Source organism: Aquarana catesbeiana, linkage group LG03 (genome assembly GCF_042186555.1).
Source record: "Aquarana catesbeiana isolate 2022-GZ linkage group LG03, ASM4218655v1, whole genome shotgun sequence".
Lineage (NCBI taxonomy): Eukaryota > Metazoa > Chordata > Amphibia > Anura > Ranidae > Aquarana > Aquarana catesbeiana.
In genome coordinates, this window is record NC_133326.1 from 242,871,488 (window position 1) to 242,892,797 (window position 21,310).

Here is a 21,310-nt window from a genome sequence, read left to right on the forward strand (position 1 = left end):
TCAGCTGGGCGGAGCTATGAAGTCAAAGCCACGCTAAGGTTCAGCAGCCAATGGGTGAAGAGTAATAATGCCGTTGTAACCAGTTAGACGTCGCAAAGGCGGTTACAGTACCGTGTGCTGTGCAGGCAGCGCTTTACCTGTTCTGTTATATCGTGTTGTTAACAGACATGTGCTGTACACGACTGAGTAGAATTATATTACTGACGTAGCTATGGGTTAAGCTTAGCGAATGCATACCGTTTTTAAACAGTGCCCGCATCAAAAATGGCGGCGCCAGGGTATGTTATAGTGGCAGCAGCTCCCAGGTAAGTTGCTACTAGTGCTCGGACCACGTCAGGTACCCGGATGCGGAAGAGCTGAGTCGGGGGTTCCGTGTGTAGCGTGCTCGCTGTGCCCCGAGTGACCAAGCTGGGACCCGAGTGGAGTGTATGTAGGTATAGCGCCCGCGCTCTTCTCTATTACAAGGACGATGAATGGCCGGTATAGTAATAGAAGAACGGTGTCAGAACACTAGGATTAGAAATGACCCGCTAGAGATCACGTGGTATGGTTTATGTTTGTAGTGATGGAAGCCTGCTGACTGATTAGTAAGGCAGAGTAAATGGGATGGTACGGTGCTAATTTGGGGTGGCAATTCTGTGATATATATTATTTTATTTTCTGTTATAAAACACATCCAATTAAACAAAAATGTAAAAATATAATTTCTTCTTAAATTTAGGCCAACATGTATTTTGCATATTTCTAGTAAAAAAAAAAAAAAAAAATCTCAATAAGCGTATATTTGATTGGTTTGCGCAAAAGTTATAGTGTCTACAAACTGGGATGTTTTTATTTTTATTTGTTTTTTACTAGTAATGGTGGTGATCAGCGACTTATCGTGTGACTGCGATATTGTGGTGGACAATTTGGACACTAAAGCCCCAAACACACTGTTAGATTTTCTGCAGATTTTTGTCTAACGATTTACCAAAACCATGTAGTGCAAGGGCCTGTCTGATTGCATACAAATTAAAACTCTTAAGGTTTGACCTCATATTATATGGTTTTGGTAAATCTGAAGACAAAAATCTGTAGAAAATCTAATAGTGTGTATGGGGCTTTAGTGACACACTTTGGGGACCAGTGATCAGTGCTAGTGCATATTTATCACTGTACTAATGGCACTGGCTGGGAAGGGGTTAACAGGGGCGATCAAAGGGTTAAATGTGTGCTTAGCCAGTGTTTTTCTACACTGTGGGGGGGGGGGGGGTGCTTTTACTAGGGGAATGGATTTATGTCCCTGCTTTGCAGAGACACAGGATCCATGCCTTCCCTACTGACAGAAAGGCGAACTGCCTTGTTTACATAGGCAGACTCCTGTTCTGCCTCTCTCCTTGATCATCAGTGGGTGCTGGAGGACATTGAGTCCGCAGTACCTGTTGCTTGGCTCCTGCTGTGTGTAGTCACAGCGGGAGTGAGCTACCAGCAGTGCGCATGCACACCCTACCTGAAAGAGCCAGATTGTGTATGTATGTGTAGTGTAACAACTTTGGGATGAATTGGAGCTGAGACTACGAGCCAGGCCTTCTCGTCCACATCAGTGCCTGACCTCACAAATGCACTTCTGGAAGAATGGTCCAACATTCCCATAGATACACTCCTAAACCTTGTGGACAGTATTCCCAGAAGAGTGGAAGCTGTTATAGCTGCAAAGGTTGGGCCAACTCAACATTGAACCCTACGGACTAAGACTGGGATGCCATTAAAGTTCATGTAAAGGCAGGTGTCCCAATACTTTTGACAATACAGTATGTATGTATAGATGGCTAGATATATACACACACACACACACACACTTTGAGCTTTTTTTTTTTTTTTTTTTTTTTATCTGTGGCCATTTCATTTTTCTTACAGTAGGGGTAGTAGGGCACAGCAGGCAGTACAGATAGGACTTTCACAATCTCATGGTTAGGCTGGATAAACAGCATGAGTTGGGAAAATAATATCCATTTTTGGAACCCTTAAATCCAAGTACCAGAGGCATACATACAACAACGTACAGTACCTACACGTTTTTAAAACTGGGCTGGGTAAATTCCATATGGCTAATTCACCCAAAAATACAGCTGACATATGACTGATAGGCAAACGACTCATTGCTTAGAAATGCTTGTTGATTTCTAAATTGGACTAATTGACAGCCTAGTTCCTTATAAATCTATTCTTGAAGTATGCATAGGCATGACATAATAGTCACCTGTTAGAAGCACCCCAGGGGGCACACGGGAAATGCGTTCTCGGGAGGAGATCCAGGGACGCCCTCCCAGAACTGGAGAGCCGTGCTGTAGCTGTATATCTGCTATATTGCAGTGACCAAGTCGTTAACTTAGCATGTTGGTATATAGTACACTGTAAATTGCATAATCACGCTAAAATATACCTTCATATTGGGTAGTACAACTAACTTTTTAAAGTAGTTGTAAACCCTTACCTATCCCCAGTGAAGTGACTTGCCTCAGGCGATACACAGAGATAAAACAAATCCTCCGATATATGTTGTACCTGTTTATTTGCAGCCATTTGTTCTGTACATCCTTGTAAAACCCAGCGATTAAACTGATTTTTTTACATACGCACAAAACAAGGGGCGGGAAGCTGCAGTTCCACACTGTATAAGAGCTCTGAGAGCTGATTGGAGGGAAGGGCCCCCCCTTTACATAACAGAGCTGAGGCTATTAATCATAGGCTGCATGCTGGAATGTCCTCCACTGTCACCTTTTTAGCTCTTGGTGTCATGGAAACTTCTCCAGATGTGACTCCTGCTGATAACAGAGGAACTAGACAGCAGAAATAAAGTACTTAGTGCAATGGAGAGAGGCAAGTAAACGCTATAGAAATATATGTGCTGTTTTTCTGATTTCATGTCTGAGGTTTAGCCTATGTTCAAACCCATATGTCAGGCCGACTTCGGGAGCGATTCAGAGACATCTGCGGGTTCATGCTACTTTTGGGAATTAGTGTGGCGATGCAAAATCTACGTCTTACTGATTCGGATGTTGCCGACGATTTGACATGTCAAAACAGCCCGATGTGAACATGGGCTTACAACCACTTTAATAATAGACATTAATAATGTTACCATTGGCGCTTATATGTGTTATAGGGCTCTGTTATTGGTGACTTTTTACTGCCCTTTATTTAACCACTTCGCGCCCGCGCTATAGCCGAAAGACGGCTGCAGCGTGGACGCTATCTGCCGGGCGGCCGTCCCTGGACGTCCTGTTTACTTCCGCGATGCGCGCATCGAGGAAGTTCTGTGCTGGCCGTGTCCCTCGGACACAGCCAGTCACAGATCGCTGAAAACGGCCAATCATAGCGGCCGTTTTCAGCGCGATCGGTGGTGCCAATGAGAGACGCTCATCGCCGGTGTTCTGCGGCTCTGCCTCCTCACACAGAGCCAGCGTGTGAGGAGGGAGAGCGAGCCGCTGCGGCGGTAAGTAAAAAAAAAACGAAAAAAAGTGTCCTCACTGCCATCTGTCCCTGCCACCTGTCCCCTGTCATCAGTGCCACCTGTTAGTGTCATGTGCCATCTGCCAGTGCCACGTATCAGTGTCATCAGTGCCATCTGTCATCAGTGCCACGTCAGTGTCACGTGTCATTGTCCTGGTGCTCCAGGGCCTTCAAAAGTGTAATAGGTAGTCAACAAGTTAGATGTGTAATTTATGCTCCTAGAACACCTGATGGTGCTCCCTGCATGTTGGGCCTCTACGTGGCCAGGCTGTGAAAAAGTCCCACACATGTGGTATCGTAATACTCAGGAGGAGTAGCAGAATGTATTTTGGGGTGTCATTTGTGGTATATACATGCCATGTGAGAGAAATAACCTATTACAATGACAATTTGGGGGGGGGGGTCTTCATTTTGCAAAGAATTGTGGGAAAAAATGACAACCATCAAAAACCTCACCATGCATCTTACTAAATACCTTGGAATGTCTACTTTCAAAAAAGGGGTCATTTGGGGGGTATTTGTGCTTTCCTGACTTGTTCGGGTCGCAAGAAATGAGATAGGCCGTCAGTACATCAGGTGTGATCAATTTTTTATGATTTGCACCATAACTTGTAGACTCTCTAACTTTCACACGGACCAAATAATATCCACTAATTTGGGTTATTTTTACCAAAGATATGTAGCAGGATAAATTGTGGCCAAAATTTATGAAGAAAAATTACTAATTTGCAAAATTTTATCACAGAAACAAAGAAAAATGCGTTTTTTTTTGTTTTTTTTTCAACATTTTCGGTCTTTTTCATTTATAGCGAAAAAAATAAAAAACCCAGAGGTGATCAAATACCACCAAAAGAAAGCTCTATTTGTATGAAAAAAAGGAAAAAAAATCATTTGGGTACAGTATTACATGACTGAGTAATTGTCATTCAGTGTGAGAGCGCTGAAAGCTGAAAATTGGTCTGGGCAGGAGGGGGGGTTAAGTGCCCAGTAGGCAAGTGGTTAAGTAAACCTAATTTCAAATATGCACACTGGACGTTCTAAAAAAGTCAATAACGTTCGCTGTAGAATACTGTAGCTGTAGAATGCAGTTTTTCAGCTTTTTTTTTTTTTTTTTTTTTGTTTTTGTTTTTTTTAGCAAAACTGTACTGATAAACGCAGAATAGTCATTTTTTGGCGTTAAAGCGGAGTTCCACCCAAAAGTGGAACTTCCGCTTATCTGATCCCGCCCCCCCCTCTGGTGCCACAATTGGCACCAGAGGGGGGAGGGGGGTGCAGATACCTGTCAACTACAGGTATTTGCACCCACTTCCGGGAGTCACACCCCCACCCCCATCTCCTGGGAAACGCATAGGTCCCAGGAGACAGTGGGGACCAGTTAGGACATGCATGCGCAGTAGGGAACCGGGAAGTGAAGCTGCAACGCTTCACTTCCTGATTCCCTCACCAAGGATGGCGGTGGTAGCTGCCGAGACCTGAGTGATTGATCGGGGTGGACCCTGGGACAGGTAAGTGTCCATTTATTAAAAGTCAGCAGCTGCAGTATTTGTAACTGCTGAGATATATATTATTTTTTTTTTTTTTTTTTTTTTTGTGGACTCCCGCTTTTAAGTTGTTTTTCAGATTAAGAGCGTTTTTACAGTTGGAAAAATGCCTCAAAACCCACTAGTTTGGGGTTTTTTCCCAGCTAAGAAACGCCCCTGCCAAAAACTAACAGCCTATATGTGCATGGACACATATGATAACATGCTGGGGAGTTTACTGGCTGCAGAAACAAAATGTCTGAAGCCAAAAACGGCAGCTATAAAATAGTCCAGTGTGCATGAGGGCTAAGCAGGGCAATAACTTCTCCGCAGGATGTGGAAACCTTGCAAAAAGATCTGAATAAATTAATGGGGTGGCAACTACATGGCAAATGAGGTTTAATTTGTAAAAATGTAAAATAATGCATTTGGGTGGCAAAAATATACACTGGGGGGAGAACCTCTGGGGGAATCTAGGATGGAAAAGGACCTGGGGGTCCTAGTAGATGATGGGTTCAGCAATGACATGCAATGCCAAGCTGCTGCTAACAAAGCAAACAGAATATTCGCATGCATTAAAAAAGGGGATCAACTCCAGAGATAAAACAATAATTCTCCCGCTCTACAAGACTCTGGTCCAGCTGCACCTAGAGTATGCTGTCCAGTTCTGGGCACCAGTCCTCAGAAAGGATGTACTGGAAATGGAGCGAGTACAAAGAAGGGCAACAAAGCTAATAAAGGGTCTGGAGGATATTAGTTATGAGCACTGAACTTATTCTCTCTGGAGAGATGCTTGAGAGGGGATATGATTTCAATTTATAAATATCGTACTGGTGACCCCACAATAGGGATAACATTTTTCGCAGATGGGAGTTTAACAAGACACGTGGCCACTCATTAAAATTAGAAGAAAAGAGGTTTAACCTTATACTACGTAGAGGATTCTTTACTGTAAGAGTGGCAAGGATGTGGTTTTGTGCTGCCCTAGGCAAGACAAAAATCGTGTGCCCCCCCCAATCTAAAGTTGTCCCACCCCAGTCACGGTATACCATTCTTGCCTCAGGGTCTGATGAGGAAGCTGCAGCCATTTACAGTGAACAGCTGCAGATTCCTCATCAGACCCTGAGACATGATTTGTCCAAGTGCCACATATGTAGTCAGGGCAGAGGATGGGGTGGGGGCAGAGGACAGGATCAGGGGATGGGGTCAGCAGGGCAGAATACAGGGTCAGTGGGTCGTGTCAGCGGGGCAGAATACAGGGTCAGTGGGTCGTGTCAGCGGGGCAGAATACAGGGTCAGTGAGTTGGGATGAAGTCAGTGGGGCAGAAGATGGGGTCAGCTGGGCAGAGGATAGTCAGTGGGGCAGAGGACAAGGTCCGTAGGCCAGGCAATGGTGTCGGCAAGGCAGAGGACAGGGTCAGTAGGGCAGAGCATGTGGTCAATGGGGCAAAGGATGGGACCAGCAGGGTATAGGACGATCTCATACCTGTGACCAAGGCAGTGTGATCCCAGTAGGTATATACAATGTAGTGTTTGTGTCTGGAAGTTTAGTTGCAGCATTTTCCCCTCCTACCCTTTAATGACAGGCAGCAAGGGGACACACACAGACTGCAGTGACCTCACACTATCCCATCTGCAGTCACCTTGTCCCCATCCCCCCCCCCCCCCCGACACAGCACGGACGGGGATCCCCAGGCATCATCACTGACCTGCGAGGCGCTTCTCTTGGATTTTCTTCTATAGCAGGTCACAGGCTTTGGTGGTGGAGTTCTTTAACTTCATCGTCACCATCCCGGCTCCTTCCCTAGACGGCTCTGCATGTGAGTGTCCTGACAGGAGGAAGAGCAGTACTGCACACATCACCGGGCTCCGCTCTGCACACAGCCTCCCCCTAGCCGGCCTCCTGGGGATCGGCACTGGACAGAGGCGAACCTCCTGACCCCCGCAGTGGAGCCCTGCGGGGTCGGGAGGTTTGAGCCAGGTAGGAGGAGCAGAGGCGGCTCTTTATTTAGGCGACCATGATGCCTAATTAAAGAGCCTCTGCTCTTTTGCCTGGGGGGGGGGCGCCCCCCTGAATAATGCAGCCCAAGGCAAACACCTTGTTTGCCTTGTGGTAGATACGCCCCTGGTGTACAGCCCTACAGAGTAAAATAAAGTGTGTTACCCAGGAGCCATAGGTGCAGCATAATTCTTCCCATTGACATGTATTACAGAATACACTGTGCGCGGCTATACATGCTTAACTGCTGGTACTCTAATTTGCGCTGGTATGGCTTACTTATGAAAGCAGAACGTTTTATGTTTGAAAAATATACCCATATGTGTAAATGTGAGTGCCGACAGTTCTGCATGTATATCGCCGCACAGCATATTCTGTAATGCATGGCAACAAACACAATATGATGTAGCTGTGGCTCCCAGGCGCTAGGGCTGGGAGATTTTCTTAAAAAAAAAAAAAAAAAAAACTCGATTCACGATTCGAATCGAGTTTTTTTCTTTGGAAACCGCGCCGGTCCTGAGGTGCTGCGGGCATGAGCTTTTAGGCGAGGCCGCGGCTTCGGCCTAGTCCGCGGCGTCTGGCCGAAGCCGCGGCCTTGCCTAAAAACTCATGCCCGCAGCGCATCAGGACCGGTGCGGTGAAAAAAAAAAAAAAAAATCTAAAAAAAAATCGATTTTGCTTAAATTTTGAATCGATTTGACCTCTCAACTCGATTCAAGATTTTAGATCGATTTTTTTTTTTTTTTTTTTTTTTTTTCCCCAGCCCTACCAGGCGCCACAACAACAGACATATTTTACTTTGTATGACCATGCATGTGCAAGAACCCCTATTGGCTTGTTAAAATTTGCCACCAACAGTGTATTGTTATATATATTAGTTAATATCTCACAAAAGTGAGTACATCCCTCACATTTTTGTAAATATTTTATTATCTTTTCATGTGACAACCCTGAAGAAATGACACTTTGCTACAATGTAAAGTAGTGAGTGTACAGCTTGTATAACAATGTAAATTTGCTGTCCCCTCAAAATACCTCAACACACAGCCATTAATGTCTAAACCGCTGGCAACAAAAGTGAGTACACCCCTAAGTGAAAATGTCCAAACTGAGCCCAATTAGCCATTTTCCCACCCCAATGTCATGTGACTCGTTAGTATTTGATGGTCTCAGGTGTGAATGGGGAGCAGGTGTGTTAAATTTGGTGTTATCACTCTCTCATACTGGTCACTGGAAGTTTAACATGGCACCTCATGGCAAAGAACTTTCTGAGGATCTGAAAAAGAGTTGTTGCTCTACATAACGATGGCCTAGGCTATAAGAAGATTGCCAAGACTCTGAAGCTGAGCTGCAGCACGGTGGCCAAGACCATACAGCAGTTTAACAGGACAGGTTCCACTCAGAACAGGCCTTGCCATGGTTGACCAAAGAAGCTGATTGCACATGCTTGCGTCATAACCAGAGGTTGTCTTTGGGAAATAGACGTATGAGTGCTACCAGCATTGCTGCAGAGGTTGAAGGTAGGGTTGTCCCGATACCGATACTAGATACCGAGCATTTGCCCAAGTACTTGTACTCGGGCAAATGCTCCCGATGCTTCCCCCGATACCTGGAAGTCAGCTGTGATCGGCGCGTGGGGGAGTTACAAGATTCTCCCCCAGCGGCTTTCAGCTGCTTTAGTGACATACAGCGGTGATCGCTCACCGCTGACTGTCACTGCATCCTCCTCCATGCCCCTCCGTTCCTCTGTCCCCCTCCGTTCCTCTCTCCTTTTCTGTCCCCCTCTGCTGTCCCCCTCCGTTCCTCTCTCCTTTTCTGTCCCCCTCCGCTGTCCCCCTCCGTTCCTCTCTCCTTTTCTGTCCCCCTCCGCTGTCCCCTCCGTTCCTCTCTCCTTCTCTGTGCCTCTCCGCTGTCCCCTCCGTTCCTCTCTCTCCTTTTCTGTCCCCCTCCGCTGTCACCTCCGTTCCTCTCTCCTTCTCTGTGCCTCTCCGCTGTTCCCTCCGTTCCCCTCTCCTTCTCTGTCCCCCTCCGTCCTCCTCCTCCCTTTGTGAATGGACAGAGTCAGCTGACTGTCCATTCACATAACTGAAACATTGTAATCTCCTGTGATTACGATGTGTCAGTTTATGAATGGAGAGGAGCCGCTGTCTTCTCTCCATTCATTTTCAGTGCAGCTGAGGCTGCAGAGAAAGGGACTGGGGAATCTCTATCCTCTGTCTCTTTCTCTGTCTCAAGGGGGAGATATCAAAGGTCTGTTAAGACCCCTGATATCTCACCAAAGCCCTCCAACAGGGCTGATTTAAAAAAAAAAAAAAAAAAAACACATATTGCAATAAAGAATAAAAAAAAAATTATTGTAAAAAATAAAAATTGTAAATTAAAAAAAAAACAACACACACATACACTGTTCCCCCCCCCCCCTCAAAAAAAAAAAAAAGCACTGTTAAAAAAAAAAAAAACACTGTCACGTGACATTAAAAAAAAAAGTATCGGTATTCGGTATCGGCGAGTACTTGAAAAAAAGTATCGGTACTTGTACTCGGTCCTAAAAAAGTGGTATCGGGACAACCCTAGTTGTTGGGGTTGGGGGGGAGGGCAGCCTGGCAGTGCTCAGACCACACTACATCAAATTGGTCTGCATGGCTGTTGTCCCAGAAGGAAGCCTCCTCTAAAGATGATGCACAAGAAAGCCCGCAAACAGTTTGCTGAAGACAAGCAAACTAAGAACATGGTTCCAGTAATCCATGTCCTGTGGTCTGAGACCAAGATAAACTTATTTGGTTCAGATGGTGTCAAGCGTGTGTGGCAGCAACCAGGTGAGGAGTACAAAGACAAGAGTATCTTGCCTACAGTCATGGATCCCATTCACAGGAAATTTTCTGTTCGGGCCAGACCTATAAACAAACGTTCCTGGACAGGACTGCAGCGAAGAACAAAGGGCTCCCCCCAAGCAAAAAACAAGCAGGGGAAGGCGCACTTTTGTCATTCCAGGAGATTTAAGCCGCTCAACAGAAGAGCGTGGGTATGCATGGCCACAATAGGCTTGCAAGATGCATACTTGTATGTACCCATAAAGAAAAGTCATCAAAGATACCCAAGGTTCACAATCCAGGGGCCGGTGGCCACCCTGCATCTGCGGTACACATCTTTTGCCTTTCGGCATCTCTTCTGTGCGCAGAATCTTCTCAAAGATTATAGCAGAAGCGCTAAAGGGCCTGAGACAGCAAGGCATAGGCGTGATACCATACCTAGACAATCTGCTGTTTTTTGCAGATACAGCAAAGAACCTAAAAAACAACCTCTGCGCAGGTATTGGGGTTGATAGTAAATACAGAAAAATCGTAGCTGACCCCAAGCCAGAGGTGGTATACTTGGATTATCTGCTAGACGCCAGAGTAACCAAAACCCTCCAGACGGAGGAAAAGAAGGAGGCAGTGCTAGGACTGATGTCCTCAATCCCAGCCATCATCTGGGCACAGCTCCACATGAGGCCTCTACAGAATCACGTTTGACCCAGTGGGATGGTGATCCATCATCCTTTAGAAATGTCTATTCCTGTCCCTTGGTTGGTCAAACGGTCTCTTCAGTGGTGGCTCAATCCGCTCCGTTATGCCGAGGGGCGCAGATGGGCGTAAGCCAACCCTGTGAGGATTACCACAGCCGCCAGTACCCTAGTATAGGGGGCACACATGGGGGATCTCTGTACACAGGGCAGATGTAACTCCAGATGGTCTCACGCCTCCTGGTATATGAGGGAATTAAAAGCTGTAGAGCAGGGGTCTCAAACTGGTGGCCCTCCAGCTGTTGCAAAACTACAAATCCCATGAGACATTGCAAAGCTGACAGTTACAAGCGTGACTCCAGCAGGCAGAGGCATGATGAGACTTGTAGTTTCGTAGCAGCTGGAGGGCCGCCAGTTTGAGACCCCTGCTGTAGAGGAAGCGTGGAGAGCATTGCAACCAGCTATCCAGGGGAGAGATGTCCAGATTCAGTCAGACAAATGCCACAACAGTGGCATACCTGGACAGGCAAGGAGAGACAAAATCTCCTCGTTTGAGCCTGACAGAAGCAATTCTGTCATGGGCTAAGACAAACATCTGATCAGCCTCAGGCATACACTTGAAGGGGACAAACAGAAAGTCTGCCAACGTGTTAAGTCGAAAGACCATAAAACAGACAGTGGTCTCTAAACCAAGCAACGTTCTTGTGGATCACGCAAACCTGGAGAGTGCCTGAGGTAGATCTGTTTGCCTCAAGGACAAATGCAAAACTGCCAAGGTTCTTCTCACTGGATACCACAGATGGCAACATCAGAGTGGATACGTTCAATCAAAGCTGGGCACACCAGCCATGTTATGCATTCCCTCTGACCGCTCTAATACCAAAGGTGAGCCAAAGAATCTTGGAAGAAAGGGCAACAGTGATACTCGTAGTACCTCACTGGCCCCAGGGAACATGGTTCAGTCACACAAAGAAACTGTCTCCAGCCGCACCAGATACAGCAAGACCTACCGGACCTCCTATCGCGAGGGCCAGTCAACCACCCGAATCGCAAACTCATGAAGCTTTCGGCTTGGTTACTGAGAGGGTGAGGCTGCAAAAGAAAGGACTGTCAGAGTGATCAACCCTATTCTAGCCAGCAGAAAACCCCATAACTGGAGTGAGAAGGAAGTTTGTCTCCTAGTATGGAAACAAACAGGATTCCAACAGAGCATCATCCTAGCGATTCGAGATATCCTGCAGGAGGGAGCAGACTTGAACCTCTCTCGGAGCACGCCGAAGGTACAAGTGGCAGCACTCTCCCCCTCTCTGGACACCAGATTAGCAGAGAACCCATTTATAAAGCTATTCCTGATCTCATTAAATAGAGCCAGACCCGCTAAAGTCGGCAGAACTCCGACATGGAACCTCTCCACAGTGCTCAGAGGATTCCTCTCTCTGCCATTCGAACCACTGGAGGAGTGCTCAGATAAAAATCTTACACTAAAAACCACACTCTTAGTGGCCCTAGCATCAGCCAGGGGGAGTAGGTGAAAGTCTCAAGGGTTTTTTTACATGACGGAACCCTACTGACTGATCCAGGCAGATAAAATAGTCCTCTCGCCAAACCAAGTTTTTCTACCAAAAGTCTCTTCAACCTTTCACAGGATGCAGAATGTGGTTATCACATCTCTTCCTAAGTCAATGGATAGCAGAAAAGAGACACATACAACAAACTAGACTTAATACTCATAGCTTATCTCGAGAGAACAAAAGGGCTGGCAAAGAACTGCCATGTCATTTGTCCTATGCAGTAGTCAATAAGGCAAAGCAGGCATCGAGACTCACGATGGATAAAGCTTGGCATACAGATGGCCATTTGGGGACAAAACCTTGCCCCCCCCCCCAAGTAGGGTCAAAGCCCACTCGACCTAAGCCTGGGCAACCTCGGTCGCAGAAAAGGCAGGGGCAACTCTGGAGCAGATCTGCAGGGCAGTGACATGATCGAGCTTCAGTACCTTTTGAGACACTACCACAGCGACCACCTGTCAAGACCAGACATTGGTCGCAAGGTGCTCCAGACCTCATCTCCACCCTAGTAAGTATTGCTTGATACATCCTCTCGGATGCTGCCCTGAAAGACGATTGGAGAAAACAGTTGGGTACCTGGTAACTTTTCTTTTCTAAGAAGTCTTCCAGGGCAGCATTAGTTCCCACCCTAAGCGATGATACCAGCTATTGTGGGGATGCATTGGCTTACTGAGAGTTCCTTCGGTGCTTTATTGCTACTGAGGCACACAGGTGAGACTAACAAATTTATAATGGTGGACTAATGTGTTTCCTGTTGCAGGAAAGAGGAGCCTGTGACGAATGCGGGTGTCAGATCCCTGCCCTCCTCGCTAACTTGCAAGGAAGGACCGGCCAACCTCACACCACGCTGTCACTTACGTAACAATGCCACTCTCAGCTGCGCCCAGCACAAAGATTTTCCAGCTTGCGGGACCCCAATCTAGGTGCGAGCAGCCTAAGTGCCGGTTCACACAGGGGCGGCACGACTTGCAGGTCGCCTCAGCGAGGCGACCTGCAAACGACTTCTGAGGCGACTTGCAAAACGACTTCTGTATAGAAGTCTATGCAAGTCGCCCCCAAAGTAGTACAGGAACCTTTTTCTAAGTCGGAGCGACTTGCGTCGCTCCTATTAGAACGGTTCCGTAGCACAGAACGGGAGGCGACTTGTCAGGCGACTAGGTCGCCTGACAAGTCGCCCCTATGTGAACCGAGCCTGAGAGTGATTGTCACTGGGCTAATTACACAATTAGCCCAGTGACAATTTCTGTCAAATCAAAGGGGGTGTTGACAGTGACCAGTAACCAATCGTCTGGTCATCTTATTTAGGGGTTGGTTGCTGGGAGGTGTCTACACTCATGACCACGTCCCAGGTAGATTTTGTAATACATATTCATATATCTGCATCTATAGTGTTTACAGACTCCAAATATCCATATTATTATGCAACTTGAGATTTCCTTCAAAACAAGTCTAAACATGCCATCTCTATAACGTATAGCCTGCTTTGGAGGAATAAGTGGTCCCAGGGGTTTCCTATATGACCTGACATAGGGGTGTCTGGACTTGAAACGTTCCATATTATCTGAGGAAACTAAATATGTCCAGATTATGGCTGTGCTATTACTAAGTCAGAAGTTAGGACACATGCTGAAATTTCATACTTATAAGTTGGAGGTGTATTCAGACAATTTACAACCGGGCCTGTTAGGTCTCTGAATGGAGAGGGTGACAGTTTTACGACAGGCCTGAACACTGCCCTTACAACAAATGTTTTCTACTGACTTAACCTGGTTCTGTTTTCTCTGTTGAGATAACCTTTTCTGTTGAACTTAAAAAGCTTTGAATTCCTAAGACAAGGGAGGAGGGAGTTCAGAGTTTTCTGTAATGTTACATGGTTAGCCAAACTGTCATGGCTACTTCCACACAAGATGGCAGCTAGCTACAGCTTTTCATGTCCCGTACGTGATATCGTTACAGAGCCTATCTCAGATGCTGCCCTGGAAGACTTCTTAGAAAAAGAGTTACCAGGTACCTAACTGTTTTTTTAATCATACATACTTGGGCCCCTTTCACACTTGTGTGACTTGTCCTGCGACTTGGGACTCTAAAGTCGCAGGACAAGTCGTACCCCATGATTTCCAATGAGTACCATTCATATCTGTGTGACTTCAACATAGTCCCTGTACTACTTTGATGCGAGTTACACAGGCATTCCCTAAAATCGCGATCGCATTGCGCGACTTTGAAGTTGCGGTAGTGTGAAAGAGAACTTGGGTGGATGCAGCATCGGTCCGATACTGCATTTGTCTCCTGCCAGCTCTAACACTAAGAACTGAACGATCAAACACTGCCGATTGCTTGGTTCTCAGGGCTCTGTGAGCAGAGAGCTGGTGACTGTCAGTCACCACTCTCTGCTTGGCCTCCCCCCTCGTTTACTGGATCACTGGGCTGTGGAGGGGATGGGAGCGGCTCGCTGTAAGGCTGAGCCAGGCAGGTGGGCAGATCCCGACCATATGGTCGGCATCCTTCCTGAGCCTGGACTGGCTCTGTGATGTCAGCAGACAGGGGAATTACAGCCAAACGAGCTTTGGCTGTACTGCTCCTTTAACGATTGAACAATGGTGAGAACATTCTTGTTTATCTTCAGAAGCCAGGCAGTCTCACCTTGATAGCAAGCGCTTCTCGGGGTTAAGGAAACCTGCTTCCCCCTAACATTTACAGAAAAGACTCCGTTTTCATTTGCTTCCTCCTGGTGTTTGCTCAGCTATGTAGTGTTGCTGGACTTTGGACAAATTTTTAAAAACTGGAGGAGAGAAGAGTGTTTTTCTTGTGGGAAGAGAAAATGCATGCCATAACTAAGCGTAAGCTTATAATATATAATTCTTTATCAAGCATGCTGTTGCACAAATCACTTAAAATTCTAAAAGGAAAACTATGTTGGGAGCCATGGATCAGTGAAATACTTAAACTGTTCATATTAGCGAGCTGTCATTTTCTAAAGTGCATACAAACACTGAATCACAGTTGTAATCTGCTGATTACATAACTGGTATGCTGATTCTCTTGTTTCAATACTGTGAGCCACTGACCAGGCTAGGTAGGCAGATAAGGAATTGTGACTTAAAGTTCACCACATACATTACAACCCGATTGTGCAATCTCCTTTAGCTCTACCTTTTGTAGTAGTGCAAGGGCCTGCCTGATTGGGGACAGATTATATTGGGGATCATATTAAATCATTTTGGTAGATCTAATCTTGGTAGGTTTTAAAGGATAAGTTCACCCCCCCCCCCCGTGATCCCCGGTTTGACAGTGAGCAGGGAGACTCTTCTCTGTTCCCCCTTATTTTATTTATTTTTATTTACAATCTTAAAAAAAAAAGGGGGGGGGCTGTGCGGAGCTCTGCCCGCCCTAGCCACATCATTTATTCATAATGTTCTGTGAATGGAAAAACTAGTACAAGTACAGACAGCCATTGCGACTGTCAGCTTGTAGTTCTAAATGAACTACCAGGGTGCTACAGGCAGGAGGTACAGGCAGACAGTCTGCAGGACCAGGGCGTTTCACTCACAATCTGCTAATCATGGGTGCAGTGCTTTTTATAGGGTCTAACTACAAAAAAAAAAAAAAAAAGCATATTTTATTTTTTACCTGCAAAAAATGTGCATTCATACTTTTTTGTTTGCTTAAAAGCACTACAGTCCATTTAACATGATTTCCTATGGTACAGGTTCACATTATACATTTTTCAACCGGTGCGTTTATGGAAAGGGTCATGGATTTTTAAAATTTTTTTTTTTTCTCACAGCAGATTGCATTTTGTGTGAAATAGACTTCAATGGGCCCACACCAAATACGCAAGTGGTGCATCTTTTATGCGTTGTTTCCATGTTAAGCAGGCCAGGAAGCTGGTGAGTCACCAGCTGTCATCGGGCTGCCCCTCAGCTAAATGTAAAAACAAGCTCTTCTTCTTTCTTCTTTCTTCCTTCTTCCTTCTTCCTTCTTCTTTCTTCTTTCTTCTTTCTTCTTTCTTCTTTCTTCTTTCTTCTTTCTTCTTTCTTCTTTCTTTTCCCCCCCAAAATCCATGCCAGACCCTTATCCAAGCATGCAGGCTAGGAAAGGGAGGGCCTCCTGAACCATACCAGGCCACATGCCCACCATATGGGGGGTTGCTTTGAGCAGGGGGGGCCCGGTGACATCATCTGGTGGCACAACCCTCCTGTGACATCGACAGCCCAGCATGCATTGGTCTTTCCACTTCCAGATGATGGCCCAAACAGTGCTCACTGGAAGTTTAGAAATCTTTCTGTAACCAATGCCATCAGTATGTTTTGCAACAATAAGGTTAGGAAGGTCTTGAGCTCTTTCCTTTTTACCCATCATGAGATGTTTCTTGTGTGATACCTTGGTAATGAGACACCTTTTTACAGGCCCTCAGTTGAGACTGAGCCAGCTGATATTAATTTGCACTGACAAATAGCAGGATTGCTTTCTAATTACTGATAGATTTAAGCTGGTGTCTTGGCTTTCCATGCTTTTTTGCACCTCCCCTTTCTTCATGTGTTCAATACTTTTTCCCTGTGTCATTCCATTTTATTTCACATAATGTACATTTTTGAACGTATTTGTTTTGTATGTATGGATTACATGGGTTGTTACTGAAATGTGGTGAAAATGTCATGTCAATAGCAGCTTTAGAAATTTTTTTTTTTTTAGCTAGAAAAATGGTGACGTGTTCAATGCATATTTTACCCACTGTACATGGTATAAAAAAAAAAAAAAAAAAGCAGACTTTTTTGGTTGCATAAATATTCACCCCCCCAGAGTCAGAGAGATTTGTCTTGGGGTTAAACACACTGCATAGCACACCCCTAAACTCTGCACTCTATACACAGAAGACCCCTGCGCTCTGTGCGTAGTGCAGCCCCTGAGCCCTGTCCGTAGCACAGCTTCTGCGCCCTGTGCGTAGCGCACTCCAGATACAACTGGCCCTTGAAAGGGAAACCATACTGCTGGTACGGCTTGCGATGAAATTGAGTTTGACTCCCCTGTTCTTAGACATTCTGATTCTTGGCTTATATCCACTTGTGTAGCTTAGCTTCTTGTTTAGGATTGTTGTCCATGGTGGAACTACACCACCCTGTGCAGGGAGGTACTAGAGCCAAGCCAGGTAGGGGAGGGAGATGCAAGAATTTTTTTCATGGGGGTGGGGGGGTGGGGGTTGCACACTTGTATACACTATTCTCTTACATTTTGAAAATGTATATTGCAATGTTTGCATCTTCATGGTGACTGTGACCTTGAAATATTGTTACATAGAAGACATTATATTGTTTCCTCTTTTACAGAATCCAAAGAATGCAGTAATGTGGTAACAAATACTACTGATTTAATTAATACTTGAAGTGTATACTGCGTTGCATTTCCATCATCAGAATGGATGACAATACAATTTCAGATTGCAGAGAATTACATGGACAGACAAAGGCAGAATATGAAATGTCAGCCTGTCAGATTGTGACTTTCGAGTTGAATCATGCCTCTCTGGAAAATATGCTCATTAACACCATATCAGACTCCAAGATGTGTTTTGAAGTTCCATTAACAGAGCAGGCTGCCATTGTGTCAGAGGATTTAAATGCATTTCATGTAGATAATTTCAGCAACAAACCACAACCCTCTGACAAATCACTTGTGTTCACAGCAATTAAGCAAACAATAGAACAACTGGACCCGACTGGAGAATCTGTTATTACAATCATTGTGCCAGATGGAGTTTCAGAGAAGCAGCCTGTTCTGACAAGCCAGGTCATTTTGGATGATCGACAGTTCACTAATGAAGAAAACTTTGATGCTGAAAATACATTTTCCAAGGAATCAAGCACAGGTGATGAGCTGCTAGAAACCGAGCATTCATACTGCAAACATGATTTTGACAGGAATCATCTCTGGCAAACCATTGCTAAACTGCAGTCTAAAATAGCACTTCTTGAAGTGCAGGAAAATGTAACTCTCTCTCGTTTAAGATCCCTGGAATCTCTGATTGCACAATTAAGACAGGAAAATGTGCTGTCAGATGAAAATATAAAAATAATAGACTGTCTGAATAGCTTTGATGTTGGTATGGTGCAATAAATAATGTAAAGTTTAATTTGATTGTTCACTAAACTGGTCTTCAGTGTGCATCTCACCAGAATGTAGTTGAGTGCCTAGTTACAGGCTGTAGTCTAAAAATTGGGCTAAACAAATTATACTTAAATACAATGGGTATGCATATTCTTACTTAAAGTTTGGTGTTCTATGTGTATTACTTCCAGGTCTGGCTGTAATCTAGCGGGAAACAGATCTTGAACTTTGCTTCTGTGTAGGAGTTTCCTGCAGTAATAACTGATTAGATCTAGCATTGGGCCCACCAGTAGATTTCTATTCAGAGCCTGTATTGGATAAGCCTGCAGGGTCCACCCACAGTGACGTTATCGCCCCTACCTTTTACAATGTAATATTTAGGTTTGGTCAAAAAGTTTTTGCCTAGAGTTTAGTTTAAACATTTTATATAAAGATAATTTTTCCTATGGGAAATGGAGAAAGGTATGTCAAAAGGCAGTCGTAATGATAGGAAGTTTGAAAGATATTGCGCTGACCACTCAATGCGTTTATGGGTTAAACTTGGTACTTGCTCAAGTATGCATTATACATATGATCCGAAGACCGTAAATAAAAAAAAAATTTAAAAAATTGTCTTATTTCTTTAAGTTCAATGATTAATTACATTTACGCTTATCTGTAGCCATATCGTGATAACTGGCAGTGATGTAACAAAAACCCAAAAAAAAAAAAAAAACCTTCTGTTCTTCCCCTGGAGTTTCACTTCTAGACATGGGCTCGGTGAATAACTTAAAGTGGAACTTTAGTAATAAAGTTAAAGGGGTTGTAAAGGTTCGTGGTGTTTTTTTTTTTTTTTCACCTTAATGCATCCTATGCATTAACGTGAAAAAACACCTGTCAGTGACTGGCCCCCCAGCCCCTCTGTTTTACTTTCCTGAACCCTCGATCGTGACCCACAGGGACGCGCTGTCTCTCTGCCCGGGGTTCTTGGCTCTTGATTGGATAGATTGATAGCAGCACAGCCATTGGCTCCCGCTGCTGTCAATCAAATCCAATGAAGCGACCACTGGGAGGCAGGGCTGAGTCCTGCATTCGGCCTCTATGGATGCCAAATGCTGGACTCCGGAGCACGCCGGCAAGGTAACCCCCTCGGGGAAGCGCTTCTCCGAGGGGGTTATCAGATGTGGGGAGGAGCCGCCGGGGGACCCCAGAAGAGCAGGTTCAGGGCCACTCTGTGCAAAGCGAGCTACACAGTGGAGGTAAGTATGAAATGTTTTTTATTGAACAAAAAAACTCTTTTTACCTTTTACAATCATTTTAAGTCCTGCTAGATCACTTCATGCTGGGCCCTTTTGCAGGTATAGCTATGTAAAACATTACAAATAGGCGTCTCTACTTTTTAAAATCCAGGAATACGCTGTCTCGCTCTGCACATGCTCAGTTGCTCTCTATTTTTAGGCACTGCTGAAATTGTAGAGGCCGATCTGTTAACATCCTTAAAGCGGAGTTAAACCCGCCTCTCCTTTACAGCGAAGGCAGCTGCTTCTGTTTGATATGCAACTGCCAGGGTGCTGCAGATGTGATCAGTTATGACACCAGTCTTTTGATGGTTTGACAGTTAGCAATCCCCACATTCCAGGAATGTAACTGTTTTTTGAAACTGTTAAATGGATGGGTTTAGTTCCGCTTTATAATGGAGCCCTGGTTCACACTGGAGTGTTTTGACATGGGATTTGACTTGTCAAAGCGGTGTCAATGGCACTGTCCTAATCGGTGCGATTCTGCTGCGCTGCACCAATTTCAAAAAGTAGTACCTGCGCTAGTACTTTTTGCGATTTCGGACTGCAATTTACATTGACATCTGTGTAGAAACCTTTACAAACCTTTGAAATCGTGGCCAAAATCGGGACTGACGGGGCGCTCTACCCTTGGGTGGTAGCTGCTGATGTGTCTGTGCCCAAAGGTCCCGGGGGCAGTGGTGGCTCCCAGTGCTTCCTGGTAAACTTGGAGACACTGATGTATCAGGAAGTGACATCATCAGTGCACCTGAATGTCTCTGAGTTTACCGGGAAGCGCTGGGAGCCACCGGCATCCCTGGACCTCTGGCCACGGACACACCAGCAGCTACCACCCAAGAGTAGAGTGAATGAACACCACATTCATCATTTATGCTGGAATTATTTTTAAACTTGTGAGTGTATATCTTACCCCTCCCTTTTTTTAATATACATTTAATTGCAGTCAAACTGCACTTAGATGGTGCTGCTCTCTCTACTCTTTGTGTACCCAGAGTCCTTTCTAGATCTTACAACTACCCAGGCTGGGTCACAGGAGCTGACAATTTCATACAAAAAGACCAGTGCCATTTCATTGTGGTACTAGGAAATGCAATGCTACCAATTCAATTTGTGAATTCTTTCTTCCCTTGAGGATGTATAACCACTTCTTGCATCAGAAGAAATCACACATGAAACAGTCTCAGGTTTATCTTATGAATTTTCTTTTAGACTTCGCATATGCAATTGTTGCCTCAGCTTCTAGCATCTTTCTCTTTCTCTAGGGACTGGAAACATGCAAAACAAAATGTCATGAATCTGGTAAACACATGATACTCAATATTAAGTGCTTCACCTTGTTTTAACTCTTATGTTTTTCTTAAATTGATCAAATGAAGCCATGGCGCTTTTCAGAATTGTTCTCAGTGTTGTGCTTGTAAGTACTTCACCAGCAGCAGGCTAACATGTTTTACTGATGAAAGCAATGTTTGTGCTTTGGTTTAAAGGTACACTTAAAAAAAAAAAATAATATTAAACAGAGATGGATACAGGAGGCATAGCCTACCTGCTAGTTCAAGGTTTCACCCTGACATTGCTATATTACATCATTACACCCATCTGTCCTTTGTTTATAATACAATGATCCTGTGATGCACATGCTAGAATACCTTCCTTTGATACACAAAAAATCTTGCAGAAACAAATGCCAATAGTAAGAAGTTTCTCACAGCTACCAGTCAGATTTATACCTATTTTGAATGTGATATAGTGATACAGGAAATGGTTCAGAAAATACTACTGTCCACAGGACCTAAATGATTTCTATTCATGCTTGGAAAAAGTGTGTGAAACTCAAGTGTGACTGACTA

At 44.9% G+C, this 21,310-nt stretch overlaps 1 protein-coding gene across 4 annotated transcripts; it reads left to right on the forward strand.

Annotated features, from left to right (window-relative positions):
- The first annotated feature begins 89 nt into the window (after window positions 1–89).
- THAP5 (THAP domain containing 5) lies at window positions 90–18,216 on the forward strand. Of its 4 annotated transcripts, none has more exons than XM_073619905.1 (2): window positions 90–305; window positions 17,409–18,216. In XM_073619905.1, the coding sequence occupies exon 2, from the start codon at window positions 17,497–17,499 to the stop codon at window positions 18,193–18,195; it is 699 nt and encodes a 232-aa protein (XP_073476006.1). In that variant the 5' UTR covers window positions 90–305; window positions 17,409–17,496; the 3' UTR covers window positions 18,196–18,216. The 4 variants fall into 4 exon arrangements, with proteins under 4 accessions (XP_073476006.1, XP_073476004.1, XP_073476005.1 ...); XM_073619903.1 differs by having other exon boundaries at window positions 294–430; XM_073619904.1 differs by lacking the exon at window positions 90–305 and adding an exon at window positions 313–434.
- The last annotated feature ends 3,094 nt before the right edge of the window (window positions 18,217–21,310 follow it).